Source organism: Apium graveolens, chromosome 10, assembly GCF_009905375.1.
Source record: "Apium graveolens cultivar Ventura chromosome 10, ASM990537v1, whole genome shotgun sequence".
Classification (NCBI taxonomy): domain Eukaryota; kingdom Viridiplantae; phylum Streptophyta; class Magnoliopsida; order Apiales; family Apiaceae; genus Apium; species Apium graveolens.
This window is the reverse complement of record NC_133656.1, coordinates 172,556,435-172,577,306: the sequence shown is the minus strand read 5'-3', so window position 1 is coordinate 172,577,306 and position 20,872 is coordinate 172,556,435. Positions and strand designations below refer to the sequence as shown.

General features: G+C 33.6%; 2 protein-coding genes across 2 annotated transcripts; one reads left to right on the top strand and one right to left on the bottom strand.

The window, feature by feature from the left end:
* The first annotated feature begins 353 nt into the window (after positions 1–353).
* LOC141692662 (nuclear pore complex protein NUP88) lies at positions 354–10,174 on the top strand. The gene is made up of 9 exons (XM_074497575.1): positions 354–748; positions 1,411–1,562; positions 2,817–2,939; positions 5,205–5,349; positions 5,727–5,788; positions 6,994–7,210; positions 7,739–8,656; positions 9,197–9,446; positions 9,786–10,174. Exons 1-9 carry the CDS (start codon positions 479–481, stop codon positions 10,046–10,048), a joined length of 2,400 nt encoding a protein of 799 aa, XP_074353676.1. The 5' UTR covers positions 354–478; the 3' UTR covers positions 10,049–10,174.
* A 780-nt stretch (positions 10,175–10,954) lies between these two features.
* LOC141690811 (3beta,22alpha-dihydroxysteroid 3-dehydrogenase) lies at positions 10,955–16,333 on the bottom strand. Its single transcript, XM_074495576.1, has 8 exons — positions 15,723–16,333; positions 14,710–14,859; positions 14,111–14,365; positions 11,884–11,970; positions 11,706–11,784; positions 11,497–11,603; positions 11,268–11,398; positions 10,955–11,175 (listed from the first exon to the last, which is right to left on the bottom strand). The coding sequence occupies exons 1-8, from the start codon at positions 16,239–16,241 to the stop codon at positions 11,061–11,063; spliced, it is 1,443 nt and encodes a 480-aa protein (XP_074351677.1). The 5' UTR covers positions 16,242–16,333; the 3' UTR covers positions 10,955–11,060.
* Positions 16,334–20,872: the final 4,539 nt, after the last annotated feature.

The window sequence follows — 20,872 nt, the reverse complement described above, 5'->3', positions numbered from 1 at the left end:
GATCCGACGCCCTTATCACTGTGTTAGATAAGACTTATCCGGCCGGGAACAGGACCCCATGAAATAGCTATAAATGAAATACATGTTAGTTTGATTTAAATGAAATTTAGGAGATAGGGATAAAATTTCACTAAATCTGAAAATATTTGATTGTTAAAAGAATAGAATTGTAGTTGAAATTCTATTTTAACTTCAAAGTGCACTTTTTAGTATTAAATTACAGAAAAAGCCATAATTATTTTAATTTTAGTATTGAACTTGCGTACTCCAACAATGATAAATTTAAAAGTTTTTTTTGTTTAAATTTTAAAAATTGGGTTTTTTGAAAAGTTTTATACGAGGTGCTTGAACACTCCAACTAGAGGGGTCAGGGCCCAGGGGTGCTTGAACACTTTCACTTCACCTCCTCAGCATCCCCAGACATCCTTAAAAACCAAACAGTCTTTCACATAACACACTTACGATACGACAACAAAAGATGAGATACAATTTCGACATCTCATCAACAGACGACAGCTCTAAAACCCTAACTCCTACTGACCCACAACTCCAATGGGTCCCACTTCAAAATCACCCCCTCTTCTCCACCACCACAACCACTACCGCCGCCGTGCCGGAGAATCTTCTGGCCTGGGACGGAGCTTCTCGGGTTTATTATTGGGACTCTGCCAAACAATGCCTTAACAGAATCTCTATTCGCCTTGGTGAACCTGACTCCACTTCCGTCCTCGCTGCTTTCCCTGCTAAGGTACCACCATTTTTCGCACTTTTAAGTTTTACCACTGCATTATTATTCTCGAAAACTTTCGATTATTTTTTGTTGGTAGTATGTAATTTGGATTAATTTGTAGGACTAGTGGAGGAATGGAGCTTAAGTAGATATAAAATAGTGGGGAATTTTGTACTAATGAGCATTAATTGACAATTTATAATGTATAATCGAGCTGAAATAAAATATGCCATGTGTGTTTTACATTATTAATCTCGAAAACTTTCAATTATTTTATTTTGCTAGTATGTAATTTGGATTTATTAATAAGACTAATCGGGTTTATGGAGCTGAACTGGATGTGGAATAGTGTGGAATTTCATACTAATGATGTAATAATTGATTGTTATGAATGTATATTTGAGCTAAAATAAGAGTCGCCTGTGTGTTTTTAATCTCGATAAGCTAATTGAATTATTAGGTTTGAGGCTATTAGAATGTAAGTGTTTTAGTATAGGTGAATTTGTATTAGTTTGTAATTGTGTTTATGTGTTATTAGAAATTGAGAATTCACAGATTGAAGAAATGTTGCGAAAATATAGGCGGTGTTTGAATTATAAGATACTGTGTTATGAAGTGCCGAGAGTTTTTTTTGTTCTGGGAATGTGTTGAGTTGTGATTGGTTTTTGATTATTTGGCAGGCATTGCAAGCAGACGTGCCATTTAATTTTGTGGTGAATAGGATATCTATTAATAGAAATGGATCAGCAATACTTTTAGCTGGTTCAGCTGATCTGCGTGTCATGTACCTCTATGGACGTAGTTCAACGCAAGTTAATACTACTATATGCAGGTATGTAAATAAACAAAATGTGGATATTGGCATGTTTGATTTCTACTGATGTTGGGATAGCTTTAGGGTGTGGAGTTTATCTAAAGAGATAAAGCAATTACGTGGATACTTTGCTTGATAAGTTAGTAGGGTCTGGGAGTAGTATTTTCAACCGGAGTACGAACAAGTCTGCAGAAATCGATTAATGGCAATTAAGTTGTCCTGCTATTTTTTTTCTCTAGCTCCTTAATCCCTACTTTGCATTTTCAAATAGCAGTATTTGCACAATGACATATTGATAGCTCCTTATTTTACATTGCAATATGGTTTTACGCAGATCGACTTTCCTTAATTTCTGACCCCTATCTTTTCACCCCATGGTCTTTAATACGTAAGCACATAAAGCAGTGTGATAAATTTCTGCCCAGGTGGAAGGCCTACTGGCTGTTTAACGGAGGGATTAAAATATTAAAAAGAAATCCTAAAAGTGAAATAGAAAGTTATCATATAGCCATCTCATGAGGGTTATTTGAAGGGATTATATATGATAAAATGAATACAAACTGTATATAGTCCGGGCGGTAACCTGGACTACTAGTATTTTAATTTTTTGCCAACAAACATAGCCTAAATGGTATCCTACCTACTCTTCGGAGGCCTCTTCGAACCACCTCTGCTAAAGTAATTTCATGTCCAAACACAATAGAAAATGAATCTTCAGTATAAATATTTAATTTGTTTCCCTTATATGTTTTACTATATTATTTCATTAGTTTATTTTTTTAGTATAAATGATTGTATGCTCTCTAGTTTCTATAATATATACAAAATTAATTATTTGTAAAATAAATGAATAAATACGAGTCATACGACTACATAAAGCTCTGCCACCAACCTATCGCATGAAGATTGTTAGTATTAAGAGAACCTTTATGGAATTGGGTGAACTGTTTTTCGAAATTAGAGACATTATTCGTGCTTTTACCTGTTATTTACCTTAAATCTTTATTGATTGTTACGTTCCTGACCTCTAAGATGAGGTAATTGGTTTATTGAGGAATTGTATTGATATTGCTGGTTTATCTCCACAACATTTACTGCTAACTGTTGCATATAAAAAGAATATAGGTTGCATGATTAACACCATCTACTTATTGTGCGTCATTTTCATGTTTCTTTTTGGTATCTGTCTGCATTGGCATTTCAGCTCAGGGGACATAATTGATTAATGCTTATATGTATTTTCCTAGCTTATATTGAGGGTACTGTTTGCAGGACTGTGTCGATCGGTTCAGACATCTACTTCAACCAAAATAATGTGATCCGGACTTTACAAATTTCATGGCACCCTTACAGTGACACCCATATAGGAATCTTATCTTCAGACTCCGTTTTCAGGTATGACAAGTCACAAAATCCATTTATAATTCTAACGAATGTCATTTCATTAGCGATGAGTGATGCCAAACAAAGAATTATAATACTAGTTTGTATTTATTTTATATTATTCAGGAATAGACTTTAATATATTTTGTTAAGACTAATATTGTGTATAGTAGATAAGAATTATTAGGTAGTAGTTATCAATTAGAGTTTGTTTGCTATTATTTAAAATCTTACCTGTTCACCAAGTTTAAGGATTTTTATGTAATCTCATGTAATCTTCATTATTGAATAGAATTGATTGATTATTGAATTGAGAATTGTTTCTCTCTTGTTATGGGTTGCGTAACAACCCTCTCCTGCAGTTGAGAAATCCTAGGGGTAGTGATTCTTCTCCAGTTGGATCACCTTAGGCGTGGATTTTATGCGGTTAATCCAATATTATCTATCATTTTACTTGTTTTAACCTTGTCCTACATCAATGAGCAACAAGTTTAAATTAGTCCTGCAATACCCAAAATTTTGCCAAGTGAGGGATCTGAGATTTCATTAATGAGGGATTTGAATTTCACACACACAGAGTCTTGTAGTGAAACTATCTCTCTCACACATTTTCTTATAATGAAATTCACTTTGTTCTTTATCTCCTGACTGACTGACTTGTACCCTTTTCTTACCATGCTTCAACACGTAGGCACTAGGGTATACAAACATTTTGTATAGTGTGTCCTTTAGGTACTGTATAAATGGGTTTTCTTGATGGATTAATGTGGAAATACTAATAATTCTTCACCTTTGATTATCGAGATTATTATTATGAATATAAATTATACTTGAAGCAGATAATTAGTACACTAAAAATTCAACTAATCTGTATGGTCACCTAATTGTCAGAACAGCTGTTGTACTATGACATTGTTATTTAGAACCTGTTTGCTTTAGCTAAACAGTCACTTTTTTTTACAGAACTAAAAGTCACTTATAAGTGCTTATTTTCAGGTTATTTAGCTAAACCAAACACTCGCTTAGTTGGTAATTTGGTATTAGTAGTACAGTTAGTATTCGCCTTTCGAAGTAGTTGAAACAATCAACTAGTCACTCACCTATTTATACTTAGTTTACTATTGTAATCAGATTAGATATTTGAATATATATATTCCAGGGAAGGTATGTTATGTCAGGAATTGATGAATTTCTGACTAGTTTTGAAGCTATTTTTGGTGTTTTCTGATTATATAAGGTGAATAACAAGCTAAGATAGTGATAAACAGCAAAGAAACAGAGAAATCAGGAGATAAGATAGAAATGAGGGAGAGATAGACAGAAAAGAGAGATCAGAGATAACTTAGGCAGGAAGAAAAGAAAGGAGAGAGAGAGAGAGGGTTGGTGGAATAACATTCCATTTTCTCATATAATGCATAATCCTAAACAGTACAGCCAAGACCAAGAGGGTATTTATAGTACCAGTACATAACAGACTACTTAATAAAAGACATCTATGCCCTTATTCTACTATACTACTTATTATTAGCGGTCTTGACATGTTACTATGTTTATTTAGATACTACAGCCAAACTTTCTGTTTCTGGAAACTAGGATTTTTATCTCTCACTAACTTCTTTGTGATTTTGTCAATTCCTTTAAATCTATTGTAATTATTTGTTACTGACAAAAGTAGGTTTTGTTATTCTACTCTGTAACTTTAATGAAAATGAATATCTTCATTTGGTAAAGAAGCCAGCGGATCCAACATGCTTGATCAATTTCACAGCAATATCTTCAACATGAGTCATTAATTTCACCTTTGTTCTTCACCAATATCTCCAGAAAACTCAAGTCACATAGTTCCAGCTCAGTTTAGTTAAATTAGATTGTACTTCAGCTGGGTTTCAAGCCCGCAACTACCACATTAGTAAAGCCCTTATATTTGATATTACACTATTTGATCCAGGAATTCCTTCTCCATTTGCTAAGTGTTTCAAACCTCTTAAGGTCTTCCAGCACATCTATGAGCCCGTGGAAGATTTTAAAAGGTGGGGTGGTTGTAGTGTGGTTTAGCTAGTATTAGTAGAACAATTATTACTGATCTGCAGCAGAGTCAAGTAGTTGAAGACTTGAAGTTGGTCAACTAATTACATTGTGCTAGTTGACTCAATGCCTATAATAATACGCTGAATCCTCCTTCTTGCACTAGTCAAACCAGTCACATCCTGTATATCATCTGCAGTCATGGCTTTTAGTGTTTCACATATGAATTTAGCAATTCTCTTTCTGTCTCAGGTTATTTGATTTGTCTTTGTCTCTTGGGCAACCAGAGCAGGAATATTATTTACAGCCCGTGGAATCAGGTAGATCAAAAAAAGCCGCTTCAATCCGGCCAGTAGCTTTTTCGTTTGGTGGTGACCACTTGTGGGATAAATTTAGTGTAAGCTTAAAAGTTTTTTTTTTGGAACTTATTCATGGTGGTTAGCTTCATATATGTTTATTATTACTCGTCTTTATGCAGGATGATGTTTGCTATAGAAAATTTTTAATTTGAATAAATATAACTACCCTAAAACACAAAGTGAATCATTTAAATTTACCGGTTATGCTTATACATGATTGATGAAAATCTAAACACCTATGACTTCAACCAAAAGATAGCATACCCTCTATGAAAGTTGCTTGACACTCAACTCTTGCACAATCTGTCCTTGATTTAAAGACTTGTTCATTAAATTTTGTCCCGATATGCTAATAAAGTGATAACTCCCCTTCATTTCTTTATTATATTAATAATGTTTTTGTTGCTGTATGCAGGTTTTTATTTTATTTAGTGATGGTGCAGTTTACATATTATGCCCAGTTGTACCTTTCGGAGGGTAATTGTTCTTTAAAGTTCTTTGCTTTCTTCTAATGTTTCAAAATTTGCATTTTGTTCATGACTTCATTCTTGTAATTATATGTTACTTAGCGAAGTCTTCAACATAACTCTAATTCCCTTTGTCTAGGTTTCTGTGACCCTCATAATTGAGTACTCGAGGCAGGTCTCTTTGCTTTTAAGAAACACCATAGATTATTTTAAGTTTTTTTTTAAAAAAATTCAGAATGCAATATTCTCTTTCGGTCATTCACAAATTCACATGTTATATGCTGAAAATTTAGTATACAATGGTGTTTCCAATATGACTAAGCAAGTGTGATCTTAGTACCATTGGAGATATGGAGGACATGTCTCCAGGCATATAGAAAGTTGGAAGAGTACAATAAGGGATTCAATACGGGATATCTCTCTTTAAGGGAGAGATAGAGAGTAGTGAAGTTGTCAATTTTATTATATTATATATTCAGCCTCTTTATTTTAAAGTGATAGAGTAGAGAAAACAACGTACGACCATGAAAAAGGGTCCAGTATGTTTCAGTTGCCATTGCTCCACGAATTCAACTTGCATGCAACCCGTAATCTGGTTTCTTATCGAGATGATAACAGAGGAGGCAAATATTTTGCAAAGTTTATAGCCCTTGCATTGCATTGCTCTCAGATGATGTGTATGGTGTCACATATTTATTCATTCAAACCATATTGCTTGTTGATATCCAATGGTCTAGGAAAAGATAAGCATTTAATTATGAAAGCATACCGCTCTATTATAATATTCACTCCTTTATCAGACTATCATGACTGATTGGATATTTATGTACCTGCTTTCCATCCTCGTCATTTTTTTGATTAATCAAATAGTATATAGTGCATTAATGCACAAGTATTGGTCCAACATTGTTGATAAATGAATTCTATGTTTGAACCTTGCACGTTGTTTGTTAGTGGCAGATGCTATGGGACTATGTAAGCTTATTCCAGACTAAGTACTCAATTTATTGAGCAGTGAGCACACTTGAAATTGTTAATTTGTCCTGTACTTGCATCTAGTATTTGTCCTTCTACGCAGTTGCAATAAAGCATTTTTGTTTACCTAATAAGGCGTGGATTATGTGATAAAAAAAGGTCATATTTGTTTTGGCGCAAAATTACTGATGTCTTGATTGAAGAATAATTGCAATTTGAACCGTTTTTGTTTTCTTGCAGTGAGTATAAATGGGACTCTTTATTGGAAATGTATGCTGATGCTCAGACATATAGCCGAGGATCTTCTAATTCCAAATCTGTTAGTAATTCCAATTGCGCAATCTCATGGTTGGAAGCAACATTTCCAGAATTAGGTCACGAGTCATTGGAAGTGGGAAACCTAATTGCAGTTACAGCTCATCCTTATGCTTTATTTGATGCCTCCATTTCTTTGCAGGTGTGTTCTTCATAGGTTTGTTTCCTATAGTTACTCACATAATTTTAATTTAAAATAATGCAGCAGAGTTCCCATCCTTATTCCTTTACCGAGTTTGTGGTTCCAAAATGTCTCATCAATATAGAAAAGGTCTATAATATGGAAATCATTTATCTGTTATTCAGATCCTAAATGCTTGTATCTGTTATTCATATCCTAAATGGCTATAATAAGCTCACCTGTAAATTTGAATGTTTTGTTTGTTGTTGACTACAACTTGTTATATGTACTTTCTAACCTGTATGTTTATGTTTGTTTCTGCACACTAACTTTTGCATAATTAACTTACAGTAGCCATTTGCTTGAGAATTGAGATAGACCCGGTTTACTGGTTTTATATATATATTTTTTGTTTTTGTTCTTTCTCTTTGGAATGTCAAAAGAAAGATTAATTAAACTATGGCTTTCTTTTGGTGTTTGAATGATTTATCCAGCCAATATTATTTTCTGTATGAAACAAACAGAACATTTCTCTTTTGCCATTTTCAGGGGCCTCTTCAAAAAGTATGCCATGGTGGGGAAGAAACTCATGAATTTCAGGCTGCAGAATGTGAAGGTCGTGCAGTGAGTTTTCTTTACAATTCAGTAAGCAAAGATTCAATTCTTATTACTGCTTGGAGTGGTGGCCAACTACAAGTAGATGCATTGGCTGATGAAATACAACCATTATGGGCTCTTGATTGCCCACCTCGGCTTCGTGTTGATTCTTATGATCGAATAGTTGGTGTTGCCATGATCTGTGAATCTCTGAGGCAGAACTCTGTTGTTCGGCTTGATCAGTCACCTGATCCTACTCCTTGGATGGGACATCCTCCACCCTTGTTGAGGTTGGCCATAGTAGATTTAGCTCTACCAAAGACTAAAGAGAGTGGTTCTCGAATATTAATGTTTATTGATCCCCTTGTTCCAGAGAGAATATATTCCATTCATGATGGAGGGGTGGATTCAATAGTGTTACATTTTCTTCCTTTTACAAGTCAAGCAAGTGGCAAACATGAGATCATGAGGACTCCATCTGTACATTCTGTTCTCAACACATGCCAAGGAGATTCCTCTACACAATCCCCTCTTTCCGGGTTTATTTCGTTATCTGATTCATTTGGAAGCTCATGGATTGTGGGTTTGACATCCTGTAATGAATGTGTTGTGCTAGAGATGGAAACTTGGAATTTGCTAATTCCGATTGATATTGATCAAGGGAAAAAAGCTTTAAATATTGAAGAGCCAAAAGAAAGTGGTATTTCAACTATTATAAGTAAAGAACTTCTTGGTGGCCCTAAGGCTGTTCTTTTGCCTCCGTCCACCCCTTTTCTGCGCTCTGCTACTGCTGATTCTATTGAAGGTCGATCAACTCTTCATCAGTACATGAAGCTATTCAATGAAAATTATGTAGAGTATGCACATAAGGTAATGAAGGCAATATAACTTGCATTTTCCATCTGTGCCAATATAGATAGATTGTTTTGTTCCAAAAAGACGATATGCCCCTTCTTTTGTTTTTTTTCGCTTACATTATTTGGTTACTCCTTTTATTGAATTTTTGTATTGTGTTCTTATTGTGCTACATGTTAGTATTTAGTTTTCCTTTTGTTTTTTAAGACCTTCCCTTTATTATTAAGTTGTGCATTTTTTGGGAACGTCTGTTGTTGGGGGGTTAGCAGAGGTGCTTTCATTTCTTAAATAACCGCATGAGAACATACACTACAAATACGCTACGCTTTATAATAATACGCTACGGAATATATTTAAGAGAAAGAAAGATGCAATATACTGAGGTTATTATTATAAAGTGTAGCGTATTGTGCATATTTGAAGTGATGATAATCATGGTTTATTTTTAGAAGAGCTGATATTTCATAAACGAATATATTTTACCACGTCTATGATGTCTATTTTTTTCTTTTATCTTTTCGCTAAGAAAGAACAAACCTTTTTTTGTTTTGCTAGGTGTGCTTTGAGCTTGAACGTCATGGACCGCAACTTAAGAAAATTATAGACGACCAGCATGCACGTTTGCGCGAGGCACATCAGAGGCTTTTGAAGGTGGAGGAGAAACAGGAAAAATTAGACGAGCGAACTGGTCGCGTTGTACAGCGTCATAATATTCTAGAGGAGCGCTTAAAGAGCTTGAGAAAGTTACCAGGGGTTCACAAGAAACCATTATCAAAAGCAGAGCGAGAGTTTAAATCAGAATTGGGTAAAAATTTAGCACCAAACAACTGCAACATGTGTTCTCTAAATTATTTATTTGACTGGTAGCAATATATAGATCCATGAGGCACCGTGGTTAGCATTTTATATTTTTTAGCTTTATTTTAAATTGTCTATGCTTTTGTTAAACTTAGGTTTGCTGCTTGAGATTGCAGGTAAGTTTTGTTTTCTTTACCTGCCCTTTGTTCAAATATTATTTACTCTCACTTTCTGTAAAATGTGCTACAAGTGTCAAGTATGACATTTTTTTTGCTAATTTGAATATTCACTTCAATTAAATCTTTACTCTGGCATTAGCTCATTTGGTTCCCTTATAAATGTGCAGACATGTTTCGTGAAGTTGAATTGGAGGCTTTGCATTCTTCAGTCGAAGCCCTGAATGCAAGGTTGAAAAGACATACTCATTCTCTTCGAAGCAAAGTGAGTGGGCAACACAGGCCGCCAGGCAGGAAGAATAATTATGAAGATGACCAGATATCCCGCCTCAGGTCTGCGGTTGAAAAACTCTCACTTGTCAACAGTGAAAATACAGAAAAGGTTAAAATGGTGGAATCAGCACTTAAATCTCGTGATATTACTGACTATTGAGGAAAAGTATGTGCAAGTTCAGTCATGTTGTATGGGTGTCAAAAAGCTGTCATAATTTCTAACAGCAACAGAAAAGAACCGTAGGCGTCAAGGCGATTGATATATTGAGCACTTTCTTTATCTTAAGTTCTGATGGTTCTACGAATTGCATATAATTAAGTTTTTACATATACTAAAGTAACTATTCAAGCAACAAAATGACTGCGTTATAGTACTTTGGAAGAAATTTGCTTCACGACTTGATCTAGGTCCCGCCATTCACGAGAGTGAAGGTCCTGGATCTACCACGACTACTCAACCTTATTTGCCTTGCCGACAGTTATTTCACCTCAGGTGAAAGATAAAAATGTTCACAAAAATTTAATGTGTTGGTCAAAATTTTAAATTGAACTTGGTTGGAGATTAAATTATATATAAATTAATACTTTTACCCCTTAAACTAATCCATTTATATTTAATTTATTATCAGACTTAATTTTTAAATTTTAAATTAATAAGATTTATAATAGTTTTTCAACTAATTTATAATAGTTGCACTTTGGCTTATTTAGAGCTAGGACTACTGAGAATTTAAGGTTCCAGTTGGAAGGCATGTGGTCTTTCTCTGGGTATGGCTTAGTATCAACAGAAACAATAGCTTGAGAATTCTAAGACGTCGTATAACTACTTCAATTTTTGGCCAAAAAAATAACTCCAAAAACATTTTGCACACCTGCTTGACAAATATGCGAAAATCAGAAATTACACTCTTTTTTTTTAAACCAGTATCGTTGATTCATGATAATACACACACCTCTCACTTTAGAAAACTAGCAATTTAAATTTAACCATACTTACCAAGAACATTTTCTCTTGTTCTTGCTGGTCATCTTTCATCTATAAAAAAAACTAACTATAAAAACCCACTTTGTATTATACGTGTTGCTAAAATATTTATATTTCATTGATTTGTGATCCTTACATATGTTCCAATTTATCTGACCCCAAACCTTATTAATTTCTTCCTGAATTACTACTTGCCTACTTTACTTGCTGGCTTCTGTAGATGCTGAATGATTATAGGGAATCGTTTTTGCATCCTCGTTGTTGGGAAGAACACCAACTTATCTTCTTCCGCAGGAACCCAACTGTTTGATCAAATACACAACCATTAACTACTTTCATTCTTTCCGTTACAACTATATTACGTCAAGAAAAAAATTTGACAAATTAGTTTTACCTGAGACGGGTAACAAGGTGATGAAGAAAGACTGCGAGTTCAACCTTGGCAAGCTCGTACCCCGGACACCGCCTTGGGCCTCCTCCAAAAGGAGTGAACACATTGGCAGTGTTTATTTCACCTGAAGTGCTCTGTTAACACATTTTTAAAATGTTATGATTTTCATAGCACTGTTTCTGAGGGGTATACTAAAAAAGAAGACTTGAAGCATACTATGTATGTATCATACCTGCCACCTCCAGGGATTAAAAGCTCTTGCATCTTTGAAGTATTCGGGATTAAGATGAACTGCACGGAGTGAGGCAAAGACTTTCCAACCTTTTGGAATCGTATAATCTGTTTTATGTAACAAAATCCACAGAGATACAAGTAAATTATATACTGCAAAAAATGATAAAGAGAACAAATCTTGAATTTAATGAATGTAAAGTAATGTACCTTTTATAGTTACATCCGTTATAGCTCGCCTAAATACTCCTCCAATTATGTTAGCAATTCGTAAAGTTTCATTAACCACCTGAAAAAAATGTTAATTAGTAGGAACAAGTATAAAATTAAATAAATCGCACATGTAGCATTTCACTGTTAATGTTTATATATAAGCTGCAGTACTTACACAATGGGTGAAAGGCATTGACTTGTAGTCATCCCATTCTAAAGCCTCTACTTGGCCGTTTCTTGCTCGAATTGCGTCATGTTCGTCCTACAAATAATATGCAAAACCATAACAATGTTTATATATCCATATCTATCCTATAGAAATTTTTTTGACACATAAGCTTGATATTAATAAATTAGAAGAGCTGGTTATTCTAACATGAAAACATGCCACGGTATATGATATAAGCATTTTTGACTTGGCATCTTCATTCACCCGCGAGGTTCCGGGTGCCATGCTAAAACATAGGACTATAGGAGTAATATGTATACTACAGATTAAACCATGTTGGTAATTTGTGACACCTCAAAGCTCAATTGTTGTTTAAAGAACAAGAGAGTGCAACAACTATTTTGTAAAAACGAAAATGCAATCTTGCAAAAGTGTCACAAAATTTGTTCATTAAATTGAAACGTATGTAGTGTAAAGTGTAAACTATACATTCGCTGTGCAAGCGTGTAGGGAATATAGATTATTGTTCCTAAAAATAAAAAATAAAAAAAGTATACAGCAGCAAGGTATGAAAAGAAAGGAGAGAATGTAAAAAAAGGTGCCTAAATTCCAAAAGAAAATGAAGAGAGAAAGGGGGGCGTGGAAAAGTTGAGTGAATAGTGTCATAAACAATGTAAGCTGTACTGTGTACATTTGTTTGGAATATACAAGTAGTATTGAAAAAAGTAGAGAGAGAGAAATAGAATGGACACAGACAGCATCATTTTGTCCAATTCATAAACAGAATGTTTTGTTCAAACTACTCTTTGCATTCTTCCCACACATTTTAACCTTTTGACTTTAACATCTGTACCCCTTTACCCCCCCCCCCCCCCCACTGCTTTTTTGACCCTCTTTCCCTATATAACTTGTACCATTTCCCTAAATAGCACACTTCCCCATGAGCTTCACAATTTTTAGGACAATTTGATTTCACCTCCACACTGGTTACCACTCGTATTTGTGTATTACCAACTTACTGTACATTTTAGAATTTGATCCCAAAAACTTGATTACTCGGAAACAGTTTTCCTCAAATCAGTACTCTTACTTGTGCATAGTTGTGCTTGTGCACCACCGGCATACACTAGAAAAACCATGCAAGTGCTTGCGCAAAGACAAAAATGAAAGAGAAAACTAGGTGAATAACTGGTGTATATTATTGTAGATCTCACTATACAAACTACAAAGTACAGAGTTAAATGGGAAAAAGAGTAATCTGACCAAATGGACCTCACAATTGGATACTGTACTTTTTGTGAAGTAACTGGTACGTCAAGCCTCACGTGTGAAGGGGGGGAAGTAGAGACAATAAAAAAAAATCAGTGACCATTAAAGTGGGGACAGCTAGAGCTATGGCCTATGCCTACCCGAAGAAGAAGAAGAAGCTAGTCAGTCGTTTTCTCTCATTAACTATATTTTTGCATTGCTGTTCACATTTATCGGTCACGCTCACCACTTGAATAGCATCATTTCCTTGCATGTGATTTTCTTATCATCACAAATTCCTATGGTTATCTAACATTATCTGTGTACACGGTCTTGTAACTTAGGCATACTACTGTTATATTACCAAAGTACTAACATGTAAAAGATTTTAGTACACAATACAACATGTTACCGCTGTGACCCCCCCTAATATATGATACTTGTTCAATGTTGCTAACTAAGTTAAAATAATCATTTACTCGCGAAAATAACAAGAGGTTAAAGTGCAAACGTAAGAGATTTGAGTATCAGTTTTTAATGTCTATATCTTTTAGCAAGAGACTTGATTATATAAAATAAAGTATGCATGAACACTAGAATTAAATAAATCCGAACATATAATCATACTTTGATTGTGATCACTCATGTGTATTTCTCAAAAACCACTCATTAGTAAGTTTACTTAAAGGGCAAAACTAAGTAGGAAGGGAAAGGAGGAAGCTAATAATAAACACGTATATTATAAATAATGAGATGGTCCCTAAGATGTTTGATTGAGAAACTGAGAAAAGAAAGATGAATTATATATCAACAGCAAAGGGTTGGAAGATAGCCAACAATGCATGATGGTTGATTAAGGGGTGGTGGGGATCTCTCTCTTTCTTGTCCATAAATGAAGGTTAGTCTAGTAAAAACATATGCACAAGGGTGGGGAGAGAGAGAGAGAGACGGAGGGAGAGAGAGAGAGAGAGAGAGAGTAACAAACCTTGAGCTGAGCCAAAGCAAGAGGAGTCTCTGTGAGGAACTTAACAGCAAGAGTCATACTAGTAGAAGTGGTTTCATAACCAGCAACCAGGAGAGACACCAAGAAATCCACAATCTCTTCGTCGGAGAATCCAACTGCTCCGTCTCCGGCCAACAGCGCTGCCAGCATATCATTCTTTCTTTCTCCTCCTTCCTCACTCTCTCTCCTCCTCTCTCTCACCACTAAACTTAGTGCGTCCACCACTTTTCCTCTGGCCTGCGCCTCACATGACACATATTAAATCAAACATAAGAAATTATAAACTTAATAAACATGCACTTTATATAATACGACTATATTGTTTGCACCTTCTAAATCGCGAACAAATCATTAATTGAACTACAATACTATATTGTTAATCACTATTTCAGTTAGTTCAAATTATCGGTCACAAGTATAAGTCATGTAAACTTTGGATTATCCGATAATATGTCATTAATGATGATTATACGTAAAATGACACGTGTTAGAATATAGAAGAATATAAGATCGGGTGGAGGTATTTGTTTTGAAACTTGAGATTTTACTTTTTAGATGAGTCGGCTACTCAGTAACACTACCTTGATAGCTTTACGATAGGTGGGGGAGAAGATGGCGATAGGGATGGAGAAGAAGCCTTCAATCATAAGCATGTATTCTTTCATCAAATTTCTGCTCCACTCGCCTGGATCAACGCTCATCAGCTGCTTCATGGATAACTCAAATGTGATCTGCACCCTCCAAAAACATTTTAAACTAATAATATTAAATAGTAAAAACAATTCATAGAAAAGTTTAAAAAATGTACAATCACCTAAGGAAAAAGGCAAACTCAAACATGATCGCCACACATGCACATGTTACTTGATATGGCCAGTGCTGATAATATAAATACACACAAACGGTGGTCACTTGGTCCCTCCCTTGAAAAACTACATCATCTCTCCCTCTCCTTTATCCCAAAAACACACATACTGTGTGGAATCGTAAAAAGCTAGATGTGCATGTTTAGTAATCATCCAACCCCATTTGCATTTTCATATGCCCTGTCTCTATATATATATATAACTATGTACACATATATGTTCAAACAAATTTCAGCATCAGGTATTCTAACAAATATCGGGTGAACGAGAATAAAACACAATATATTATTTAAAATATCAAAATTGAATATTCATCGTAAAAAATGAAAGAAAATATTCACAATTTTTTTTAATCAGCTTTAGAATAAAAATTACTCCTACAAAATGTATTAATTACTCTCTCCGCCTTTTTAATTTGTTATTAAAAGAATTATGCTTGAAAATTAAGAAATATATATAAAATAGTGAAAAAGAGAAAGAAAAACTAATGAAATGATGGAAAGTAATGTGAAAATGGAGAAAAACCGGGGAGAAACGATGGAACTCATTAATTATTTTTGGTAAATTTTGAAATGTAAGGAAATGAATCCGGAAAAAACGTAAAAAAAATTAAAAGTACGGAGGGAGTAATAAAGTCCACGAATAATATATTGAGTAAAAGAAAAAGGGACAGTTAGTGTCATTGTAACAGCAGCAAGTGAGGAAGTGAAGTGAGTTACGGGACGTACCTTCTTGGCCTCCTCCATAAGAAGAACCCGACCGGTCCAAGAATCCAAATTAGTCCGAACCAACCGGTCTATATCACCCAACAAATGATCTTTAATAATACTAGAATTTGCAAAACTCATTGTCAAAGAGTGCATTCTCTTATGCAAATTCCCTCTCATCAAAAGCAACGAATGTTTTCCCAGCAAATTACATATCGAACCGGGATAACTCGACACGAAAAGCCGCCCTTCATTTTGCAAAATGAAGCGGTTCGTTTCCGGGTCAGCGGAAAAAATGGTCGGTTCACCAAAAACATGTGTAGTAAAAATGGACCCGTATTTAGCAACCCGGTCATCAATGAAAGGTTCAGGGTTTTGGGTTTTATAAGCAGAAATGAGTTGTAGGGTTTCGCCGATGAGTGGCAAGCCGAGAGTTCCGGGTGGCAAGTTACGGCGGGTGGTGGAACGGAAAAGGAGAAAGGAGAGGAGAGAGATAGAGAGAGCGAGGAGGAGAGAGATGAGGAGAGAGATGGAGTCCATGTTATGATGATGGAATAGAGAAATGTGTGAGTTACTTGTGTTTGTAATATATGTTGTGCTAAAAAAGAAGGCTGGGTATTGGGTGGGGTATTTATTGGGGGGGGGGTGGGAGAGCACACGAGTGGGTTATCTGAAAGAAAATCTATAACGGGGAGAGAGAAAATAAAGGGTGTTAGAAACAAAATTAATGTCGGATATTTGTGTGAACCTCCGTATCTGACATTTCCATTTCTATAGACGAACACCAATAATCAACAAATTATTATTCTGTCCATTCCATCGAGGATTGATCGGGGGATTAAACTCGCGTTTTATAGAGTTTCGTAATTATTTCTTTTCCTTTTTTTAGTAAAATTTCATTATCCAAAGTTTAATAAAATAAATTAAATTAATTATAAAAATATATATTTATTATTTTTATAATACGTGTCAAATATTTAAAAAAAATTATATAAAATTATATACCCGGTCCGGTCCCAAGTCCTTATAATTGAAAAAATCTGGTATTCGGTCTGATTCGGTCCAAAATCTGAAAAAATCTGGTCCATATCTAAATAGATCTGAATTCATATATATAATTGTTTATCTTTACTTAATATCTTATAAGATCATATATAACTATTAAACATTTACCCATATCATATTTTATTGATCCAAATTAATAGATAATAAATTAATATAATAAAATAAATCGATGCTACACTTTAAATCAATAATTTTGTACTTCATATCATAAAACATTGATATTCATGCACTTAAAAATTAATATTTACTTTTAAAATGATAAGATATGCACTTACTTTTAAATTTTTATTGACATATCAAGTAACAAACTTTTTTATCTCTATAAATTTGAAAGAAAATTTATATAAATATTGATTAAACCGGCCCGGTTCCGATCCAAACCGGGTTTTTCCGTTTTGATCCTGTCCCAAGACCGGATAAAGCCGTTCTGTTTCTCTGTCCTTAATTTTGAAAAATTCCGATATTCGGTCCGGTCCGGGTCGGTCCGGTCCGATCCGGTTTTTAACCTTTGTGCCGCCGTACATACAACTAGTACTTAATTAATTTATAGTAATATTATAGGAATGAAATATTTAGTTCAGAGTTTTATAATATTAATATAAGATATTAGATAATGGACTTTGTCCGATTTTAACTTTTACCGTGATTAATTTCTTGATATTGTATCGGAATTCATATTAGCAAAATACTCATATTTCAATACCTATCACCCATAATATTTATCACAATTTATTATGCAAATTTAACCCTAATACGATCTACATGATAAATAGTACATTTTACAAACTTATGAATATATATCTACCAACCCTAATATTTTTTCTAATTTATTCTTCAAATCCATCCTAATATTTCTCAAAATTTAATCTGCAAATTACACATGATAAAATAGTTCATTTTGCAATTTTATAAAATATATAAAAATTTCAATAATTTAATACAATATATAAAAATTCAAGATTTTTAATACAATAATTACTTTTTTCAAATATTAATCATAAAATAATATATTTTATAATATTTTTATACAATATTTTTTTTTGCAAAATATGTACCTTCTTCATATTTTTCCTGTTTTGAAAGTAACATATGAAGTAAAACAAATTCTATGAACTTCGTTAACTTTCAAATTATAAAGTGATATTCAATTTAGCATGAAGCAATTAAGAAGTGATATGAAGGTTGCATAAGAGTTGTTCCCTTTTTAATATTTTTGTATTTACCGTTTGACTATTTTACAAAAATCTCAATTTTTTTACTGGATAGTACAGATTATTATTTTTTAAAATTTGTACTTTTTGGGATTAAAATATACAACTTATACTAAATTTTAAAAAATATAATTAAAAAATAATTATTTTTCCTACATGTTAAAACAATTTTAAATAATGTGTAAAAAAATCAAACCAAAAAAAATATACAAAGTACTAGGAAACGGAGAAGCTAAGCCTATCTATTGTCATCATGGTCGTTGTTTTTCTGTACTGCAGATGTCGTTTTTAATAATATTGAATTAATATTGAAACATTTATATTAAAACTTGGGAAATATCCAATGGGATTCAATAAAAATGTAGATCAAACAAAAAAAAATAATTCAACGTATTTATTATAAGAGGACCACATAGGCACAAGTCTAAATTTAAGTAGTGCATTGGGAAGAAAATGACATTTCAGAAGTTTAAAGTAGAAAAGGACCACAAAATCAAAACAAATCTCATCTACTCTGTTTGGCTTTGTTTAGATAGAAGAAGAGAAGCAACTAAGTTGCTCGTTTTCAAGTGCATATACCCCTTTCATTTGGTGAGAATGCTATCAACCCACATTGCTCCACCGTCGGCGTCTAGTACCGGCGTCAATAACTGTAATATTAATACAATCAAATTTTAATAAATGTCAAATTATTCAAAATAAAATTTAGTTGAACATTATATAAAGTTATTTATTTGCAAAAAAACCTGAGGGCTGCCAAAAGCAATCAAAAAATCAGTTCGTATATATTAAATAATATCAAAACATTATAAATAAGTTGAAACACCCAAAGATAAACACCCTTGTTACAACTATCTAAAGTTATAATTCGAGATGAGCTGTTTGAGGCCGAGTAATTCTAACCCCAATTTTATTAACTGAGTTTAACTCGACTAAAACTTGTATACAAGCTGAATCCGAACACAAGTTCAAACAAATTTTGTAACATCCCGATATTTTATAATTATTTTTAGTTGGATTATTTGATTTAATTATTTATTTATATTAATGTGTTGTAATTAAATTAGTTTGTGTAAGTTTATTTTTATATTTATAATCAGAATATTGTTTTAAGAGTATTAGTTTTAAAAAAATAGTAAGACTTTATTAAAAAAGAGTGAGGGTTTTAATAAAAAAAGTGAGAAAGAAGGAAGAGTTAGAGTTTGCTAAAAAAATAAGGGTTTGCGTTACTTTGATCGGAGAAGAGAGGAGAGAGGGAGAGAGAAAGAGAAAGAGAAAATAGATGAAGATAGAGATGAACATCAAGAACTTTGTGAAGGGTTTTGAATTTGGCGTTTGTGGAATTGGGGTTCTTGTGATTTGTGGTTCTGAAATCGTTATTAGCATTCTCGGTTACTAAGATCTCGAGGTACGGATATCTTTCTTATATTCTTTCTTTTCATATTTGAATTCGTGTATGTATATTGCATATTCTGAATCTTGTTAAATTCACATCCGATTCGTTGTTCATCGTATGATTGTGATTTTATTCTCGTTGGAAAGCTAATTTGATTATCTTCGTTTTTCGTTCTTTGTATTTTCTGAAATTCTGCTTGTAAATATGTCAAAATATGTTGTTTGTGTAATCTATTGCTGAAATTTCTGTTTGTTCGGCCTAACTTCATAAATTCATTATAAGTTGAATATTTGTTCAAATATTATGAGTAATATCATTCTGGAAATCTCTTTTCGATATCTACAATTTACGTTTATATTCTGCTGCTAAATTATGTGATTTTGATGTCTTAAACATCGAAATACTACTGTAATCAGGGGCTGATTCTGTTCTGCAGTCCGCATTTATTTGTTTTCTGAATTCGTTACTTGTTCGTTTTTGACGAGCCTTACCATTCTGGAAAGGTCTCGGAATTTCCTACGACTTTCGTGTTTCGTACTTTTTCAGTTGACTTCATCTTTATGCAGTAATTTGATGTTCTTTGAAACTGATCAGATTTGAGCTTATCAATAATTAGTGGTTTGTTATGTTATTTTGTTTCGTTATGTTTGGTTATAGTTTTTTGAGGTTATTTGATAAATCTATATATGATTTTGGAGATGTAAGATATTTGAGTATGTGATATTTGAGTATTTATTTTGAGTTATTTATGTTATTTATATGACTTGAGAGTTTGTGAGACATCCGTCGCGAGTGGATAATCTCATGCTTGGCACCTCCTATGCGGTGTACTTAAATTGTATGAGCGTGTCGCCGAAGTTGTGGGACACGTATAGCCATGGCTAGTATGTGTATGATTTGGCCTTTTGGGTAGCACGTGCTTATTGCCGTGCAAACCCCTGTAAGATATTGGGTACCATTTGCTTTGTGTTGTGCAACCCCCTGTAAGTTTTGATGACTACATATTTCTGGATTACCAAAAATGTAGGACATCCTGTAAGTGTAAGATTATCTCCCATGTTCGTATGTAAGCTATTTTGTGTATTATTTTGTAAGTGTGAGAATATGTGTAAGAGTATGTGTAAGGGTATGATTTCATTTTATCATTATTCTTTCGATTATATTATTTGTGATTATTATGTAAAAATGATAAGGATATGTGTAAGAGTATGATAAATTTTGGGTGGTAAGCATTTAGTTTTGTTTTGTGAGTTGATTATTCATTTTTGTATATTGTCTCATTCACTATTATTATTGTGCTTCATTCAGATATTCAGTTGTGTTCTTAACCTCGTCATCTTTTAATCTTTGTTCAGTTATACTTTATTTTATATCCGTATATGAGCCTTTCGCTCACTGCCGGTCCTTTGTTCTATTTGTATTCCTCCGGCAGTTATTCTTACTTAGGCGGACTACTTATGGGAAGGGTGCGAATTATGGAACTTTGAGTAGTTTGGTCT

Bases quoted from the DNA above. Each gene is read 5' to 3' on its own strand.
- LOC141692662 (XM_074497575.1), top strand. From the start codon at position 479: ATGAGATACAATTTCGACATCTCATCAACAGACGACAGCTCTAAAACC. The intron at 2,940-5,204 runs GTATGACAAGTC...TTTCTGTCTCAG, and splicing joins TCTTCAGACTCCGTTTTCAG to GTTATTTGATTTGTCTTTGT. The intron at 9,447-9,785 runs GTAAAAATTTAG...ATAAATGTGCAG, and splicing joins AGAGTTTAAATCAGAATTGG to ACATGTTTCGTGAAGTTGAA.
- LOC141690811 (XM_074495576.1), bottom strand. From the start codon at position 16,241: ATGGACTCCATCTCTCTCCTCATCTCTCTCCTCCTCGCTCTCTCTATC. The intron at 14,366-14,709 runs GTAGTGTTACTG...TGTGAGGCGCAG, and splicing joins CCTATCGTAAAGCTATCAAG to GCCAGAGGAAAAGTGGTGGA. The intron at 11,176-11,267 runs GTAAAACTAATT...TTGATCAAACAG, and splicing joins CACCTTGTTACCCGTCTCAG to TTGGGTTCCTGCGGAAGAAG.